Genomic DNA, 20,358 nt, shown 5'->3' with positions numbered 1-20,358 from the left:
TATGACCCCAGCTGACTTCCTGCCCTTTGGGCAGGGGGCTGGACTCGATGATCTCCCGAGGTCCCTTCCAGCCCTAATGTCTATGAAATCTGTGAAAATACACATTTCTCAGGTTACATTTACTCCACACTGGATTTGTCCCATTTAATTGGATGACAACAGAAAAGAAAGTGACACTGTTGCAAAAGACCCTTTTTTTTTTTCTTCTTGGAGCAGCAGTGCTTATCTGAAGTAACTTTTCTTAGAATGGAATTACTGGTACATAGGAATTCCACCAAAGTGTGTGAGAACAGTATTTGTTTCAGCAAACTAAAATGCCCACCACCACTTTTCACCAGTATCACAGCACATCACACACTATTTATCTGGATGACGTGAACATTTTCAGTGGCTCCAGATTAGTTCCATTATAACGAACAAGAGAATTTGGCCTACTCCATCAAACTGTCACTTTTTTTTTTCTGTCACCAAATTAATAAACCAAAATCAGCCTTGAGTAAATCAATTCAGGTACAATTTTGAACTAACTTCAGCATTGCTTTGGACTGGGCTAAAGAGGATATATGAGATATAAAAATAGTCCTGTGATAAAGTATTCTGCTTTCTTTTCCAGGGTGTGTACAGACAGTTGCGATTATAGGACCAATATTTGGCTTTCTTTTAGGTTCCCTGTGTGCCAAGCTATATGTTGACATAGGCTTTGTGGACTTGGGTAAGTTAAAAAATTGTATTTAAAAACTGTTACCTCTACTTATTTCACTAAAGGATCTTGAACTTTTCAAAGCTAATAATATGGATGATGTAGAAACAGGTTTTTCCAAAGTCCTCGATGGTGGTTTTGAACTGAAAAACATATTTCTAGAATAAGGAGGAGTTCTCTTTCTCATTATCATAGAATTCTTTAGTAGTCTATCATGAGTTCAGCACAACTGTACCATCACAAGCATGCATCTGCTCTCCACATACATTTTCTCAGGCAGTCAGATTTTAAAGTATTTTCGAAGTAAGATCTGAGGCCTCATTTATGTAGAAGGGGTTGAATGTGATGCAGGGTATTTCTCATGAAGAGCCACAAGTATTAGTCTCTGACCCATTTAAAGATACTAGGTAAGTAGTGGTAGTTGAAAAGGTTAATATTTTTTTCTGCCCCAGGAAAATAGCGCCCCCTCCTCCCCCCAAAACCAGAAGCTGGAAAACTTTTGCACTATGTTTGAGATTTTGGTTTTCTGATTTAAAAAGACAAGTTTAGCTGAAATATAAATTTTACATCATTTGAAAGAAAATGACTATTTTTAAGTGAAATCTTAAAATAATTGAAAATTCTGAATGCATATGAGGGGCAGCACTACATGAATAACTACTTAGCAATAGTATTATTATTGTTACTGTTATAGTTTGAAGCATTTATTTAATATGATGTTGCCATATCATTGGCCTAATCCTGTTTGTTACTAATGACCTGAGGCTTCAACTTCTATGGACTTAATAGGCAATAGAAAGTTCTTAGCATTTCCCAGGATGAAGCTCAGATTGTGCTTCTGAAACACTGATAGAAATGTCTGGCAGGATGGCATAGTTTTAAATGCTGCTGGTTTTTCTTTTCTTTTGTTGTGCTAGAGAAAATGGAGCACCATGGAACTTTTGGACATATTGATTATAATTATACTAAACAAAACAGAACTAAAAAGAAATGCCATAAATTAAATGAAAGAAAAACTCCCAGTGGCAACTTTACATGGTCTTTGAGTGGTGGTGGTAGTTGCTAAAGAAAGGCACATAATCCACAGCTGGCAGAAAGTTACTAGGTGGGAGTAGAAACAGATGGGAGAAAAAGGGTGGTTGGCTTCTGTTGATGAAATAAGTCTCCACTGGAGATGTACCTGCCAAAAGTATGTCTTTGTTCCTATCAAAAAACTAATCATGCAAATATAGCCCTCTTTTTTCTTTTCTCCTCCTAGATAGTATAACAATAACCCCCAAAGATGCCCAGTGGGTAGGAGCTTGGTGGCTTGGTTATTTAGTAGCTGGTATAATAAGTATTCTGGCTGCCATCCCATTCTGGTTCTTACCGAAGCACCTATCCAGACCAGAAAGCAGAAAGGATTCCAATACCTCTTCTGAACAGTCAAAGTTCATCACTGAAGATAACAGGGAGCATCACAAACCTTATACACAGCAACTGAAGATAGTGGAAATGGCAAAGGGCAAGTAAACATAGTTTGTTTTACAAATATCTAGCTGTGCACTTTTACCTTATAGGCCTTCATGCTGTTTAATGACTTCAGCATTGATTTTGGTATAGTGCCATCCTACATGTAGCCAATGTGAATAAAAGGACTCTTCTAGCTATTTCCAAAACCTGTCCTAAAAAAGAACTTCTCAAGATGAGATTCATAAGTGGGGACAAAAGCTTTAGGGGAGAAAGTGCAAAAAGGTTAGATCTTTCCCTGTAGAATTATGACATGTATCCTACCCAAAGAAAAAAGAACCGGTGGCAATGGAAGATTTAAAAAGTCTGCACATCCCAGCCATATATCCTGAGTTGAATAGCAACAGCCACTTCTAGTGTTCCAAAATTTTTTTAAAAAGAATTGGCCTCTATTCCTGTGAACATTTCCAAGCTGAGTAAAACACCAACAGGAAAATTCATGAGTTTGGCATTGGCTTAAACAGAAAGATGAGGCACACCTATTTCAGTTTAATTAACGCATTTCTCTCTAATTTCTAAGCACTTGCCAGCTAGTTGGCAAGAGAATTTCCAGTCATTCAGTGGAGTCAGCTGGTATTGTGGATTGAAATAGTCCTGGGAATATTACAGGATTCTGGCTATTCAGAGATGGAAACACTCTGGCCTCTCTCTATTTAAAAAATGCATGCACATGCAACATTCATGGACTATAATCTGTTCATCTCCTGTGCATTAAAGTTATATACAAGAAAAGATATAATAAGCCAGGGTCTAAATTAAATGTTTCTATTTCTGGCTGGACAGAATGAAGCAGAGGTGAAAAACCTGATTGGGTACAGAAAGATTTGTTTATGTATTTTATTAATGGGCATGCTTAACCCTCATCTGTTCTCATGAAACCATAACCATTGTTGTTCTCATGGGGTAACTTGTTACCCTGCAATTCGACATCATTGGTCTCATGGGGTAATTTGTTACCCCACCCGCATGAACAAAATGGAACCAGCAACAATAGTATAAATGTACCAAAAACTATTTATTAAGCATACAGATTGTTTGAAAAAGTATTTATGATTATTTGAACCCAAAGTATTATTTAACTAGAACTATGAACAAAAACATTCTTTAGAGTTTCAAAATGTGTATAAGCAATTTGCTAAGTCTTCAGTTCACACCATTTTCAAACTAACAATTACTTCCAAAAGAATTTCCTGTTTTAACTAAATATTGCATTCCTCACAAAGCAGCAGTGATGTACTGTGGTGCACACAAGCAAATCACTTACAATCTTCACATCGTTTACAGGTTTTGTGGTCATCTGTCCTGGTCTACTGGGATGTGTTGTGGGAATTTGTAATTTAGGGCAGTTATACCAGGCTTGACAGACAGACAGATGATATGTATCCATCGTTCTTTGTTTTATTTGTCCAGTGTTCTCCAAGCTCCTGAAAAAAGAAAGTGCCATCTTCTTAAATATGATCTTTGCTTCTAGCTTGCATTGTGGCCTAGCCAGATGATGAGGCTGGCAATGGCAGCCACATCCAGCATATTGAAAAATAATCTCATTGGCCACCTGTTGATTTGCTGTCTGCAGGTGGTCATACAGACTAAGTGGTCAAGGTTATCCACCCCACCCTTGTTTTTACTGTAGTCATGGATGATGTCTGGCTTTCTTTGCTCTCCACCCACTGACAGGTAATGGTACATGCTTGACAGCAACAGCACAACTTTGGACTTCTTTGGAGCATAGGAAACTAGGGTGAGTTCCCCATCAAAAGCAAAAATGGATGAAAACATTTCCCTTCTTCGATTTGCTTGCATTTTGTTTGGGATATCAACCTTGTTTTTTTGAATCGTACCCACATAGGTCAAGTCCTGGTGTACCAGTATAGGCGGAGGAAGAAAAAAAAATTTGGGGGGGCTGAGCACGTGCGCATCCCCCCAAAGTCTGTGGGGAAGGGGCGGGGGAAGTGGGAGAGGGTGTGAGGCTGGGGCTGGAATCGGGGTTGGGGCCTGCTGCACCTGTGTAGCCTCCCCTTCCCTCACGCCATGGGTCATTGCCCGGTGCTAATATCCATGCCCCCCAGCCCCACACCCTCCCTGGCTGCCTCTCCACACTGGCCCTAGCCCAGCCCCTGTCCCACACGACACCACCTGGGGGGGGGCACAGCTCAAGAGGGGCCAGCCTCAGCTACACTGCTGGGCCAGAGGGGATGAAGCCCCCGGGACACCCACTCCCACCCTGCCCCAAGAAGAGCCTGGTGGCTCCTCCAGAGCTGTGGCGCCATGAAACTGATCTTTGTATGGGCAAGAGCAGGCTACAGCTTCACTCTGCCTGCTCCCTGCCTCTGTGTGTCACTGCAACCTTTAAAAGCAGCACAGCACCATGTGCATCCTGATGCTCAGTGGGCCAGGCAGTGAGGCACGTGGCACCGCTTTCAGAGTTTGCAGTGAGACATGGAGGCAGGGAGCAGGCAGAGTGTAACTACAGCCCACCCTTGCCCTGTGTAGAGATCAGGGTCCACAGCCAATTCCACCCCCATACCTTCACTACCCTGCGCCATGGTTCTGGATGAGCTGCCAGACTCTGATTGTCCGACAACCTGGCCGGGGTCCCATTCACCATGAACAGGGCCCCAGCTGGGCTGGTTGTGGTGCAATGGGGTCCCAGAGGCTCATCCAGGGATGTGGTACAGAGAAGGGAAATGTGCCCTCTTCCCCAGCTCCCCCACACTGTGTGCAGTGGTATGACCTGCCCGCACGCCTGGATGAGCCACCAGGCTCCCATTACCCAACAACCAGCCCAGCCCCTATTCTGCTCCCTCTTGCACTGTTGGAGTCTTGAAGCTATCGACTTTTTTCCCCATACTCTGCCATTCCTTCCTCTAAAGGTGTCATCATCTGCTATGTTTTCTAGGGGTGGTGGCACTGGTTCTGCTCCATGTCCTGCTGTAGTTCACCTCAGTCTTTCACAGCAGCCCCGGGCTGGTCCTCTTCCCTTTCCCACTGGAAGTGTTGGCATCACTTATCTTTGTGGCACCAACTACTCCTCATCTGAGCTGGATGAGGCTTCCATAGACACGTGGTCCTCTTGCTCTGAACAATCTCTCATGTCTGGAACAAAGTCAGCATCCTCACTGCCTTGGAATAAGATTTCATCAGTGGATGTGTTGCTGTCATCCCCCATTACCAAGCAAGACAGGCTTCAGCACTGAATATGTGTTGCCTTCTCATCCTGGACTGCAGGGGGAAAAAAAAATTGATTACTGCTGAATACATGCAGATAAGTCAAAGACAAGCCCATCCACCTATGCTGTCACAGAAGCAATTCTGCCCTGCCCTATGGCAGTGCAGGTAGCACCCTCTCCTCCTGGGCACAGAAGTCAGAGACCAGCATCCACCTTTTTCAGGAAAGCCAAATGTTGGTGGGTACTGTTTGGAAACTACACATGAAAGGGCTTATTGAGATCAGGTAAAAGGGGCATGGAAGTTGTTGAGCCCTTACTGTTGAAGGGGACTCCATAGTGTACACTCTATTGCAGTGTGATGTAGTTCCATTTCTTCTCTGCTGTCTCTTTACTTCTTGTCCTCACTTCCACAAAGTCAGGGCAAACTAGTTTGTATGTTATGAAAGGGCCAGGTGAGGCAGAGTTTTGCCATAAGAAAAGAGAACAGAGTTGCATTTGGGTGTGACAAAGGGTTTCTGGGGGGTGGTTTTGGCAAAGGGCAGGGTGTTTTGATGGCCTTGCAGCCTGCAAAACAAGTGGATAGCAAAAGGGATTAAAACATCTTCTGCAAAAGCAGAGTGCAGGATGGCCATCCATTAGTTACCATGGATACCTGAAGTGGACATGAATGAGGTGTGAATGAAAGCTGACCTTTCAGATGCATCCACCCAAAGTGGCCAAACAGGTCTATGCCTGTCATTTATACAGAAATTGCATTGGGGTAACATGTTACCCTGGGCAGTTTTTCATCCACAGAGACCAAACCATTCATGTAAGCTGGCTGTTCTTTGGGGATATTGTGCACTGTGGTGCCAGTGACAATGTCCTAAAAGGAATTTTTTTTAGAATCAATTAACTTTAAGATATTGCACACAATAGGCATCTGGATAGGGAATTACCCCATGGGAATGTATGAAGGCTAAGGTTGTGGATAGAAATATGAAAATATCTCAATAAGCACAGGGTGTTTGTTTTCAACATACCCCAGAACAAAAAGAGATGGAAATTAAGAAATCTTAGTTTGAATAATTTCCAGGCTGTAGTCTCCTGTGCCGTCCTACTGTGTGCTAAGTATGTGAGGTCCTCTCTGACTTTGCCATCGCTTTAGGGAAGAAATGGGTCTGTTAGTAGAGGGACTTTGGTCAGTCTCCCAAGGGGTCTCTCCTGCCACATCTTTGATGGAAAAATAATTTTAATTGAGAGCAAGATGGTCTGTCCCATCCCTCTTGGTGCCTTCTTTTGGTCATTCCAGTTGTTATTTCTGCTTGGGGATCCGCCTCCCCTACACCCCACCTTATGCAATCCAAAGATGTCATTACTTGAACTGTCAGAATTTGTATATCATGCACCTTGGTGCTTCGGCCCTTTAAATTTATGGCAGAAGGATCAGGACATTGTTTGGCCCAAGCACTCCCTACTCCCCCTTTGCCTCATCTATGTGTCTTCCTGATCCAGTACCATCCTGTTCACTGGCATCTCGTTCCCTACTTGGGCTCTGTACTTGTCATGGGTCAGTCGTTGTGGTCCTACTTGATCCTGCCAGGATCCAGTCCACACTGTGGATGCTCGGTATCCATGAGGACTCAGTAGATATGTCCTTGGGCCCTCTCTGGCCCTGAATCCTTGCAAAAGCCCCTTCCTGGAGCAGCCACCGGGTCCCTGCACTGGGACCAGGTTCCAGGTCTGTCCCCTCCAGGCCCGACATGAACCTAACTTCTGGTCCTCCCGTCTGGTCTCCTGCCGGGCCTTTTATCCCAGCTTCAGGGGCCCGGCCAACCAATCAGCCTCGGCACACTGCCACAAAGTGCACCCATGACAACATGGGAGCTGGTCCCAGCTCCTTCCGGCTCTGCTGGGTTTTTTTTTTTTCTCTTTTCTTTTTACTGCGGCATCTACACCTACCGCACTTTCACTTTTGCCGCACTCTGTTTCCAGCGCAGTGTCCCGCTAGCTCCACTCCTCACCCACCAGAGGTAAGTCTTTTCCACACAGGCCTCTTTCAAACTTAGAATTTCAGATTAGTTGAAACCCAGGCCCACAGCCATAAAGGCATGTAGGCTAATGACTCCTGTTTAAATCTGTGGGAGTTTAGGCACCAAAAGGTTTTGTATAAATGCGTGTGGGGTCTTTTGTTTTATCTGCCACTTATTCTTCAGTCCTCTGAAAATACTGCTTTCACAGAACCCTGGTGTTGAAGGCATGTGATTCAGTCACATCAGTTATCACAGACACCAGCTGGAACCTCTTCTTCCCTCTAAATTTTATCCATTACTAAAATATACACCAAAACTGAACAAAGCAAGAATGAAGAAAGATCTAGTTAAACCAAAGGGTGGGGACCCAGGATATCTGGTTTCTGGTCCCACTTGTTTCAAGAGTTGTGTTTCCTTGGCCCTAGGTTTTCAAGCATGGTCACTACCTCAGTATTTGAATGCTCAGTTTTACTCACATATGGCCTGATTTTTAGAAGTGATGGCACTCACACCTCAAAACTAAAACCAATGGGAACTGTTAATGTTCTCTATATATGTAAACTAAGCTCTTTGTTATTGAAAGCTGGATGCCAAAAAAGCAAGGTACATGAAGTAACATGACATTTCTGCAAATACTGCTCTTAATGAATTTGTTCTTTTGAATCTTTATAAAGCATTTTGTCATCAGTGGAAAACTGTACTCAAATTGCAAAATACGATTCAAGTTATCAATTCTGTTTCCAGTTTGTTTTCACTAATACTTGCATTATTCTGTTTTGCAGATTTTCTTCCATCACTGAAGAACCTCTTTGGAAATCCAGTATACTTTCTGTATTTGTGTGCAAGCATCATTCAGTTCAATTCTTTAATTGGTATGGTGACATATAAACCAAAATATATTGAGCAACAGTATGGGCAATCATCTTCAAAAACTAATTTTGTCATAGGTATGTTCTGTTTGGTTCTCAGTTCTTTAAAAAAGGGAAACCTTTAGAATTGACTTTCAAATGTCCTTGTTGACTGGAAGCAATGCTTCCTAAGATTATTCTTTCCCTCCATCCTTATAGGATTTTAAATAGGATAGTGAACTTGTCTTGTTAGCTCTGGTAGCATTTAATTAACACTGAGTTTAATAGTATAAGTGTATGCTGCAAAGAATTCTGGGACTTGATACCTATGTTCCAGAAACTATAAAAGAATATACTTGTAAATCAGAAGAAAACAACTTAAAACATTAATTTAAGAATAATTTACATATGTAACTATAAAGAATTGTTCATTTGTTAATTTCCCATTTATTTCAACAAAATGAATATTATTTCACCAAGTGCTTTAGGGTCCCAGATATAGATTATTTGTGTTATTGTCAACAGCCTTTCCAAAATTTCTGAAGAGATTAATTAAATAGCATTGTCCTCAATAAAGGGAGGGAGATAAAGCAAACCAATTGAGCATAATATTTACCACAAGTACTACCTACAATAGTTATTAATTGACATGTTTATGTTGAAGAAATGTTAAAAGGAAAGAACCAGTGACATGGAACTCAGTCATCATAATGCAGCTTATGACAAGGGCTGATCATTTGCTCTTGTACAAGACTCCTGATATCTTTCCAAAGATCAGTTCTGCCCCAGGTGATGATCTAGATGATGGGTCTAGATTACACCTTCCCAATGCTGACTTTGTCCATCCCCACTTTCTAGTTAAACAGGTTTTGGCAAATTCCTCATGAGATATAGGGGAAATAATGCTCTTCTTTCATTCATTGACCATCACTGTGGCACACATGCAACCAGGTACTCACTGAGGTCTAGGGTACCCATTTCTCCTTACAAACAGATGGGGATAGATTTTCCAGAAGAGATAGGGTTGCAACATTCCTATTTTGTTTAATGCAATGAGTACAGATACAATATCCTGGAGACTCAGCTCCAGCCTTGTGTGGACCTTAAAGATGCTTCCTCATGCACTTTGTAAAGTCTGTAATTGTATTTAAAATTTAGTTGGTCCTGAATGTGAAATTAGGCTATTACTGTAGTAACTCACGTAGCACATTTACCTTTCCCCCAGAAATCATCTCTCCAAAAGTTGAGAGCATGCCTCGACTGGGGAAGCTGATTTTCTGTCCAGAATAGAAACACCCCACTTTGATTTCTGCTTCAGCTTTGAATCCTCCTCACAGCAGCAGTGGCATTTCTATTCAGGCAGCTGTGGGAGCTAGTTGACTTAATGGATCATTGTTCTTCGCTTCACAGGTGTTAATTATTCTCTCTCCTTTTTACGGGTCTTAATAGTCCACTCTATTTCATGTATCCCCAAGACTGGGAGATCCCAGCAGCTGTGATCTCCCAGCCTCAGGGGTTTCACACACCCTCAAGTTTGGAAAATCAAGGCCTTTGTGATTTCTCAGCCCCAGGGCTTTCAAGAGCCCCTGGGTCTGGGAGATCATGGTAGCTCTGTCCCCAGTTTGGGAGGAGTATGAAGCACCACTGTGGCTGGGTGTCCCTGCATTGAAAATAAGTTGCAATGAGATCTCATGCATGATCCCACAGTCACTCCTCCTGTCATGCATGTGTGGCAAAGTTAGTCATGGTCCTTGCCCTGAGAAACCAAAATCATGGTTCTTGCTCTGAAGAGTTTAACATCTAGGGTTTAGATCCAGCACAAGTAAGATGGAGAACCTCAGAATGACTCCGTTAATTCATAAAAGCTGCCTTTTGAACACTGATTTTTAAATATTTAATTGTGGAAATTTCACAAACTCAGTGTTGCTAAATTTTACAGGCATTGAAAGAAAAATGAATTTTTCTTGACTTTTGGGGAGCAAAATTAGTTCCACACTCCACCTGAGGATTAATGTCTTGCATTTCAAAACTTGTCTAACTCTATCCCAACTATACAGTTGTCCAAAAAAGATATCACCCTAAGAAATCCTTGCCTCTAACATAATTTCTGGACCATCATGGCTACAATATCACCCTTACACTTCCACAGTCGTCATACTTTTGAAAAATCCCTTAGTTCCCATCTAGATTTCTTCTTAGAAGCTTTTAGATAAACATGAGGGTTTTTTTATTTGATAATTTTTCTTTCTTATGCAATAAGGCTCTACATACTTACTTGGCAGTGCTCATTAGCAAATAAGTTGTCATACAAAATTCACATCATTGTGGAACTGTAAAGAAAAATGGATTCCAATGTATTGCAATATTTTGTTATTCCATGGTACTTGTATCATTCATACAGCAAAAAACAAGTTCTATACAAGCCATATCATGAAGATTGCTTATATAATTGTAGTAAATCTCTGAACAGTAAGAATATATGTAAAACATTGACTGGAATATAATATATAGCATGCTATCTACTGGTTGAATGAGACCTATTCTAAATTTTAATAATTGTTTTTGTCTTTTAAGCCCTGCTTTTATATATTTACAAAGCAAACCAAAGTATGTGAAACAGCAGAATAGAGTTTGGGTGCAAGTAATAGCAAACACCTTGTGTCTAAAAGTTGTGAATCATTTTTAAGTAATTTGAAATGATGTTTTAACCCCCTCAGTTGTCTCCCACAAAATTGAACTACTTTTTGAGGAATTATAATATATAAAATATGCTTATGTTTATACAAACTGTTTCGGCTCAGTGCCACTAGATGTCAGTATTCGTTAAACATCATAACTGATAAAATTTAAAAATGTTGTGTAATAAACATGGAAATAATCATTTACATTTTTAAAATAAGTTACACCAACTATTATCCAGTAAATATCATGTCTTGACAAATTATCTTTCATAATAATCTCCCTTTAGTTGTTATAAAGACCACAGATTTTTTTTTTTTTTTTTTAATAAAAAACATTAGTTTCTTCTTTGGTTTTAATTGGCTTAGATGACAGTGGTACTTTCATTGGGGGGAAAAAAGATTGCAAAATGACATGGTATACATGAAATAATTTTGTACCTGCTGTGGGATTATTTCATGTTTAAACACGCTTCCTTCACTCTGTTGGTTGCTTCTTGTCACTGAAGTCTCTCTTATCCTCCATTCAGAGGCTGGTATTGGATTTTTCTATGTGTTTTTTATGTGTTCAAAATAAGCATAGCCTTCACAGTGCAGTATTTTTGTATTATATTTGCGTTACTGGTGAGTGATTTGTCTGGGAAAAAATCTTCTATTTATGTGCTAAGAAGAAATTATCATGTTTTACTTGAGGACATGTAGGAGCCCTGATGAGCTGATTTGCATCCCATTTGGCATAATGATTTTTAAAAATGAATGAATATGAAAAAAATAATTACCCATGACTAGCTAATACATATACTTTCAATGTTAATGTTATAAACTGGAGGTTTATTGTTCCATCAGTTCCTAAGCCTGTGCTTGGAATGTTCCCTTGTGGGGTTTGGCCGGAGCTAATAATCCATTAAATTGAAGCTTAGGTGGACATTGAGTTCTTTTTTTGATTGTAGGTCTGATCAACATTCCCGCAGTGGCCTTTGGAATATTTTCTGGAGGACTGATCATGAAAAAGTTCAGAATTAATGTTGTAGGGGCAGCAAAGCTCTCCTTGGGATCATCCTTCTTTGGTTATCTATTGCTCTTTACCTTGTTTGCAATGGGCTGTGAGAACTCAGATGTGGCCGGATTGACTGTGTCTTACGAAGGGTACGTTGAAAGTTGTAAATTTTTGTTTTAAAGCAAGCTACCTTCTCATTGCATTTCCCATAGTGAAAATCTTCCTGAAATTGGATCACTTGAATTAAGCTGTCAGGCACTAGTGAATCTTATTATAGACCCCGATTTGAAAACTGCTTAGGAGAAACATTCATTTTTGTTTCATTTTGTTACCGTTTCCCTTCCTCAGAATCAAACAGGTCTCTCATTATGAACAAGCCCTCTTTTCAGAATGCAACTCTGGTTGCATATGTTCAGAAAATGAATGGGATCCTATATGTGGGGAAAATGGAATCACATATGTGTCAGCTTGTCTAGCTGGTTGTAAGACATCAAATGGCAGTGGGAAAAATGCTGTAAGTAACTTTTCTGCTTCCATGTATGATATAGTTTTCTTAGGTCTCTGGCAGATGTTCAGCAATGGTGTGATCGGGATGAGAGGAATTTTATACCACATCCCAAACACCATGCAGCCTGACATGCATGGCAGGAGGCACTATGTTTGGGATGGGGCATAAAATTCCTGTGATCCCAATCATGCCACTGTTGAGCTCCACCCAGCCCATTGCCACAGATTGGCTCTGTCCTAAACAGCAAGTTCCAGACCAGGTCTGGGGCCAGGTTTGACTATCAGGTGATTGTTGGCCCAGTCCTGGGACAGCCCAGCTGCTCATGTGACATTTAGATGTCCAGGAGCACTGGGATGCTGGGATCTAGAAGCTTCAAAAAGTGTGAAGTGGGGGCTGTAGGACAAGGCAGGAAAGGGTGCTGAGCTCAGGGGTTGCCAGGTGCCCAATGGCTGGAGCCCCTCTGCTCTCCTACCAGGGAACCTTGCAACACACTCTCCCAATACCTGGTTTCTGGTTTGGGAAGCAGGGCTGTCCTGGTCCTGATGCCAACCCCCATCCCCATGCTGATCAGCTGACTTTGACCACCAGAATGGGGTTTCTATACATTCAATTTATGGCACCATGCAAGTGAGCCCCCGTGATGCTCCACATTTTTTGTGTAATTATGTGCTCAATTTGCCACTTTAGGGTGCCATAAATCAGCTTGAATATGTAGCACTGTTACACTTTAACTTGAGCCAGGGGCCCTAGTGTCTTAGTTGTGGTTGTAAATGAGTCATGATTCATTGGAGCACTGTCAGCATATGGAGCCATGAATTTCCTCGATTTTTGTGGCAGTCTGCTTTAGACAGAACCTCTTCAAGTAGTTTTCTGTTTGAAGTGAAACACTCCAAATTTTCATGTTACAAAGTCCTCAACCAAATCTGTTTTTTGGTCAGTCTTTTTTTTTGCACTAAAACTACTTTGGGTTTGAGGGGTTTTTTGAAAAACCTGAATAGTTCATCAAAAATAGTCAGTTCATTTCGGGGATGTATTTGGTAGCCATGTTGGTCTGAAATGAAAAGAAATGTAAAACTCTAGAACTCTTGGTTCAGAGATGATACCTTTTATTAGACCAACCAAGAAATTGCAAAAAAAAAATCTTTTTTTTGGCAATTTCTTTGAAGTTTTTTATTTCAGTGAAAAATATTTTTTCTATTGAACTAGCATTTACCTAGCAATGTTTTGACGAACCCTAATCTTAAAATACACAGAGACTTTGCCTATTGAAGGGTGTGGAAAAAATGGAGTATACCAATGCATTTTAGGCAGTTGTTTTTCTCTTCTTCCTCTGTTATGGCCCACTTGTTTCAATTAACATATACTGCTGCCTATTATATTCCAGATGTTACGTAACTGCAGCTGTGTGGAAATTATAGAATCTCCATCCAGAAGCTCATCAGCAGTGACAGGGACATGTCAAAAAGGAAGTGAATGTGCAAACATGTTTCTGTATTTTCTGGTAATATCAGTCATCACTTCATATACTTTGTCAATAGGTAGCACACCTGGATACATATTACTCTTAAGGTGAATAGTGCTAATTCCTTTTAATATTGGTAAAGATTTTTAAGGTGTTTTGATATCAATATCCCTTTTTTCTTCTTTTTGTAGTATTTTCTGTGCTTTCTACTTAATCCTGAAATGATTTAAAAGGTCCTTTTCACCAAAAAAAAAGCATCGTAGCACTGCATACAGCTATGAAAAGCTCTCATTCTAAGCATTAGTATATGCCTGATTAAAAGAAGCAAATTGCACCACATCTATATTTATCATTCTATATATATGTTCCCTGTTACAAAAAATACTGTAGAGCTGATTGTCTTTTATACCAATGCCACTTCATGATGGTCCACCTGTGGTAAATTATATTCACTTTATGTGTCATTTGTATGGCTAGAATTATATAAAGTTGTCTTGCTGTGAATGAAAATCAAACACTTTGTGCGTGGATTTAGCTAGATTTTCATATACGAAAACCACAATTGCTGCTGATATCAATATATATATATGTCTCCAGAGACAGTCTAGTGCAACAGCTGTATAGTCACTCTCATTCTTCCATTTGATCCTTGACAAATAGATCATTTCATATTACCCAGGAAAAAATGATGTAACAAATAGTGTCAATAGCTGCTTTCTACAAAGTCTTTCCTTCCCAGTGATCCTAGATCATATGCTAGAGCAGCCTAGCCCTGCCCCCTCCCTTTGGCCAGCTATTGGCCACAGCCTGGGGCAGGGGAAGGGGAAGGGGGAATCTCTCTCCTCCCACAGCCACCCTATCCCTGTGGTGTGCCACTGCCTGGCTTGCAGGGGAAAGGGGTCTGGGCTCCGTGTTGCTGTGCTACTGCATGGCCAGAAGGCTGTGGGGGAAAGTGTCCGGTGTCTCTGTCCTCTCCACCGCCACCAGCTGGTGCTGACAGTTGCCAGCTGCTGGGGAGTGGAGGGGCTGGGTCAAGGGAGAGGGGCCACTCCATCAGCTTCCTGGGTGGTCTGCAGCAGCAGCCAGTGTGGGTAGGCTCTGAGCCTCCCTCACTCCCCCACACTGAACAGCGGACATCTGTTTGGTTTGCTCACATTCCAGCTTATAACACTTTAAGTAAAGTGTGACAGAGCCAGGGGCTTTTTGAATGTCTGTACTTAGCCTCAGTGATTGGTTTCCCCAGAGAATCTTGCTGAACAAAAATGTGCTGCTACTCGCAGAATGCACACGTTGGAAACAAATGCTACCCCTATGAATTCACAGCTTTTGTTTAAGTAACAGTTTGCCAAGTTCTCCTCTCCCTGCGTTCTGCCCCCTCCCCGCCTCACCCCACTCTTCAGCTAACTCTAATACTAAGGCTGGTACTTGGTGAAAACTGATATTTTCAGAGGAGTATACATGTGAAATGTGAGTTCCAAATATGGCACATGAGTACAGAAGCCAAATCCCTGCAGACCTGTAAGATTTAGTGACATTTGCTCATTTGCTTCAAGGGTTTACAAGATTAAAATCAATAAAATATGCTTATGCCTAGTAACTGACTCATTTCTTTAAATGTTCCTCTAATGGTATTAGGCTAATTGAAATTGCCAAGGTACTTCAGAAACTATTGAAGCTAGAAGAAATTATTGAAATGCAGATGATTGTTAGCTGAAAGAGCACAGTATTAATAGAGGGCTATTATGGAGAAGGGTTACCTACATCCATCCTAAATACACAGACTTCCAGTGCATAGAAAATATGGCTGCTGTTGAGGATTTAATATACCAGCTAAACACTTTGACATTTTCAGTACAATATGAGAAGCTGCTTAAAATAAAGGAGAAATAAAATTTCAGAGGAGGAGATTTTAGATATTAATTTTTTTTCTTGCCTTCTTCCCTCCCTACTTCTTCCTTTATATTTCATCTTGATTTTGTTCTTTTTTATTTTTGGAACTCCTTTCTCAAACACAAATGTATCACCTTTTTGCAAAGGCCCTGAATCTATTGCCTGCATGTCTTCTAGTCATTTCCATCAGTGCAAACAACAGTTTTTTGGCTTTGGAGACTTCTCTGTCATATGTTTAGTGCACATCTCTTTCATCCTTTTGCATTCTGTCATCTTGTCCAACTTAGGGCACAAATGCAGACTTTGCTGTTCCTAGCATCTATTTGGCATGGTTTTGGAATAGTGAATCCTCCATCCGTGCCCTGTGGCATAACTCTGATTCGATGTTCATTAAATAAATGGAGGGCAATGTGCTTACCTTTCATGTGGATTAAGCTATTTGATGGAACAGGGCCAGACTGCACTGTGAACTTGTCTTCACCACAACAGTTAATCTGAGTTCTGATACTTCCACTATGGCCCTTGAGCTAGTCTAGCTCAAGTGAGATTGTCCACACCAGGAAATGATGCTTGAGCTCCACAGAGCAACTGGATCATGAGAATGACTAGATCTGCAACTGATGACTATTGCTAACTTATCTAGAGTTAGAGATTCTCATGTATGAATACGAACTGGATTAGTGAGGGGTTATACTTTGAGTTAATAGTGCAGTATAAGTAGTCCAAACAGTGCTGATCTGCTATGTAAGGTCATAATTCTACAGTCTGCTGCCTTGGATTTTGTAAATCCAAGTGCTTACCATTTACTTGGATAGCAAACTTGCCCAGAACCTTAAAGTCAGACCAGTTGGAGTTAGGCACTCAAGTACCTTAAGGTTCTGAAGAGTCTTTGGCACCTAATTAGAAGGCAAAAGTCCTTAGGCCTGATTTCCATTTTGTTGCATAATTTTCATGTGGGTATAGTTCTACTAATTCCCATGGAACTGCACCATAATAAATTAGTAAAACAAGGCAGAGAACTGAGCCTCCTGCATTGTAATTAGCTATTTGTAATTTATTTCTTAGACAGTTTAACAATTATTTCTATGTTTTTAGATGCATTAATCCACAACTCAAATCTTTTGCACTTGGAATTTATACCTTGGCAATAAGAGTTCTTGGTAAGTTTGGTTCAAAATTTCATTTTACTAAGGTATGTATTTGTACTGTCTTCATTACCTGTTTATCTCAGCAGTGACCTACAAGTTTGTATAGAATTAATTTTGAGTGCCAAGCAAATATGTGGTAAAAATATAATAAATATTAGGAATGGGGAAACAGTTAAAGCATTTATATTTTATAAAGGCTACGTGAAGTTTCCAGTTATATGAATTTTTAGGAACAAATACAGAGAGGATACACTCAAGCAAGGAAACAGCAGTATTATGAAATTTTATAATGATATCTACTAGAGTCATTGGTGGGTGTTCCATTGATTTAGCATATTTGAGTTTTCTCTCTCATACCTGGGTTGTTTCTAAACCCTATGGAGAATGAGCAGAGTAGGGTGGAGTAGTTAGGCCCTTTGCTTTCTACTCATTCCACACTCAGGCATATTGTCATCAACTTCTGTAAGAATTTGTCTGAATACAGATCCAAGGATCCACAATCACATTCAGAGTTTTTTCACTGATCTCAGTGGGCTTTATGACCTGGTTCTGAATCCTGTAGAAGTGTAAAGTGTTCAAAGAATGCAGGATGTGACTCCTAATCTAATGTAAATAATTAAAATATTATGTTATTGTAACATATTGTAGTATGTTGGAAAGCATCTAAAATTAATACTAAGTGTCATATGAAATAACATCATTGCTCTTCCTTCTTTTTAAATACCTACAGCAGGCATCCCTGCTCCGGTGTATTTTGGAATGTCAATAGACACCACTTGCCTAAAATGGGGAAGCAAAAGGTGTGGGGGAAGAGGAGCTTGTAGACTCTACGATTCTAACGCATTTAGGTAATAGATTTTGCAAACTCCTCCTTTTAACTCTCTTATTTTAATTATATTTAGATTGTTAGGACTAAAGCTGGAAGAACATTTTCTGCTAAAACTTTATTGCTGTGGAAAAGTGTTTAAAATTACAAAACATTATCATGGATGGTGTCTCAAAAGCAAAACCAGGAAAACTGAGAAAAGAAAAATTTTGGCAAAAAATATGAAAGTTTATAGGATTTTGGCACTTGGAGGGTTTTCTGGTTTGGGTTTTTTTTTAATGTGTATGTTTTAGTTTTGGACACGTGTTTTGCAGAGGAGACCACTAGGAATGTTGTCTCGGGACATGTGGGGGCAGGGCCCCCCATAGAACAGAGGAGCAAGTTTTATCTCACTGCACTCAGGTTGCTGCTGCTGTTGCAGCTTGGGCTCCTCGGACAGAGGCTGACACTGCTGAGAGGTAGCTGCTGTGCCAAGGCTTGGGCTCCCCAGGGTGCCACCATTCTTGTACCCCACTTGTAAGTCACCCCAAGTCTGGCACTGCACTCACCCACTGCTAGTTACACTATTGGAGGCAACAAAGACTTAAGAGATAAGTGCCTATTTTGAGCATTTCTACAGAGAGAGAAAAAAGAGAAAGATAAGTCAGCTAGCAGGATTCCTGTTTCATTTTAAGCATACTGATGCACCAGTAACATTGTATCAAAATATTAATTAACAATAATAAATAATAAACCCTTACATAGCAAAAACACCCTCAAATACCAAACTTGTTGGTATCTCAGGTGAGGCAGCCAAGGAAGGAGAGGAATATTGCAGAGATGTTAATGTTCCTGTTGCTATTAATTAAGATCTCTACTCCCACTGAAGCATATTGGTGACAAGTTTACATTGGTGTAAATGGAAAAATTGGGAATAACAATTTACAGGTCTTAGCACCTTCTGGAGCACCATGTTCACTCTGCTTTACCTCACAGTGTTATAAATTACTCTCTTTTTAGGAGTGCTGTACATTACCTCTAAAGTAGGCTGATCCCATTATTTTTCTATTACAGATATGTGTATCTGGGATTGACTGTGGTTTTGGGCACCATGTCAATTTTCCTGAGCATTGCTGTCCTTTTCATTTTAAAGAAAAGGTTTATTCCACAAGATGAAAACATTGCAGCCACTGGAGAAAGAGGAACAGTGTTGGCCAGGAACAGCAAAGACAATTTTGTCACTTGTGACCATTTAATTCAGACAGCCTACTGGCCAGACAAGGAAACTCGCCTTTAGAAGGAGGGATATTTTGGAGGGATGTGTTCTACGTGTGGAAGTCTAGTGTAGGAGTTCCATGCCAAATGCTCAAGAAGCAAAGTGTCAGATTGGATACCTACTTAGTATTCATTTTAAAAACATTCAAATGTATGTAATATTCTCTGTAAATACCAAAAATCTTACAATCTGTATATGTTTGAAAACAGATTAACATTCTAAGATAATAAAAAGCTTAGTACTTCTGTCTGTCTGTCCACAACACTGGGGGCCAACTGTGCATGTGCTCCAGAGAGGCCTGGCAGCAACTGGCTGCACAGGTCCTGCCCCCTCAGGGAGAGAGCCAGAGGTGGAGGGAGCCCTTAGGCTTATATTATATTGACTTGCCCCTAGTTTCTGTCAAAGCTGACAGGAGGCATGGGCACTAGGAAACAGCGGGAGCCTCAGCAGGATTGAGCAGCCCAGCCCACCCAACCCCCTGGCCATTGCAATCCCTGCCCGCCTGCACTGTTGGCACCATGTGGCCTGACTGCATCACCAGAGCAGGGAGCAGGGAGCCGCCCTGGTAGGGTGTGTGTGGGTAGCCAGGGGCAGAATGTGGGGGTGTGGGTGTGAAACCAAGGGAAAAGTGAGTGGGTGGGTATGGTTGTAGAGCCAGGGGCAGAATGGGTGGGTGGGTGTAAGTGTGGATCCAGGGATGGAGTGGGTGGTGAGTGTGCAGCTGGGGACAGAGTGGTTGGGTGGGTGTGGTTTTGGAACCAGGGGCAGAGTATGTGTATGGGGGTGGGAGTGCATCCAGGGGAAGAGTGGGTGTGTGGCTGTGGGTGTGCAGCCAGGGGCAGGGTGGGTGGGTGGTGTTTTGGAGTCAGGACAGAGGATTTGGGTGGGTGTGGGTGAGCAACCAGGGACAGAGTGGGTGGGTGGGAGTGGATGTGCAGCCAGGGGTAGAGTAGCTGTGTGCGTGTGTGTGCAGCCAGAGGCAGAATGCGTGGGAGGGTGTGTAGCCAGGGGATGGGCGGGTGTCGGTATGGGTGTGGGTGTGGGTGTGCAGCCAGGGGCAGAGTTTCATAGTTTCTAGGGTCAGAAGGGACCCGAGCAGATCATCGAGTCCGACCCCCTGCCACGGCAGGAAAGAGCACAGGGGTCAAACGACCCCAGCAAGGTGTTCATCTAGCCTCCTAAAACCCCCCAGGGTAGGAGCCTGCACCACTTCGCTTGGAAGTTGGTTCCAGATCCTAGCCACCCTGACAGTGAAGTAGCGCCTCCTGATATCCAGCCTAAATCTACCCTCTGCCAGCTTGTGACCGTTATTCCTGGTCACTCCTGGTGGTGCTCGGGGGAACAGGGACTCCCCCCAA

At 41.5% G+C, this 20,358-nt stretch overlaps 1 protein-coding gene across 2 annotated transcripts in view; it reads left to right on the top strand.

Moving 5' to 3' along the window:
- LOC109316058 (solute carrier organic anion transporter family member 1C1-like) overlaps positions 1–19,102 on the top strand; it is a 29,518-nt gene extending 10,416 nt beyond the window's left edge. The window contains exons 5-14 of one of the 2 annotated variants that reach the window (XM_019544006.1): positions 45–60; positions 614–712; positions 1,959–2,204; positions 8,171–8,335; positions 11,865–12,060; positions 12,260–12,425; positions 13,804–13,988; positions 16,867–16,931; positions 17,650–17,767; positions 18,799–19,102. In XM_019544006.1, the coding sequence (XP_019399551.1) occupies positions 45–60; positions 614–712; positions 1,959–2,204; positions 8,171–8,335; positions 11,865–12,060; positions 12,260–12,425; positions 13,804–13,988; positions 16,867–16,931; positions 17,650–17,767; positions 18,799–19,021 (1,479 nt within the window). In that variant the 3' untranslated portion in view covers positions 19,022–19,102. The remainder of the gene's footprint in view (positions 1–44; positions 61–613; positions 713–1,958; positions 2,205–8,170; positions 8,336–11,864; positions 12,061–12,259; positions 12,426–13,803; positions 13,989–16,866; positions 16,932–17,649; positions 17,768–18,798) is intronic. The other variant, XM_019544005.1, reaches the window with a different exon arrangement.
- Positions 19,103–20,358: the final 1,256 nt, after the last annotated feature.

The sequence above is a fragment of the Crocodylus porosus genome, unplaced genomic scaffold (genome assembly GCF_001723895.1).
Source record: "Crocodylus porosus isolate Cpor-Errol unplaced genomic scaffold, CroPor_comp1, whole genome shotgun sequence".
Lineage (NCBI taxonomy): Eukaryota > Metazoa > Chordata > Crocodylia > Crocodylidae > Crocodylus > Crocodylus porosus.
The sequence above is the reverse complement of the archived record's forward strand: the minus strand, read 5'-3'. Positions and strand labels throughout refer to the sequence as shown.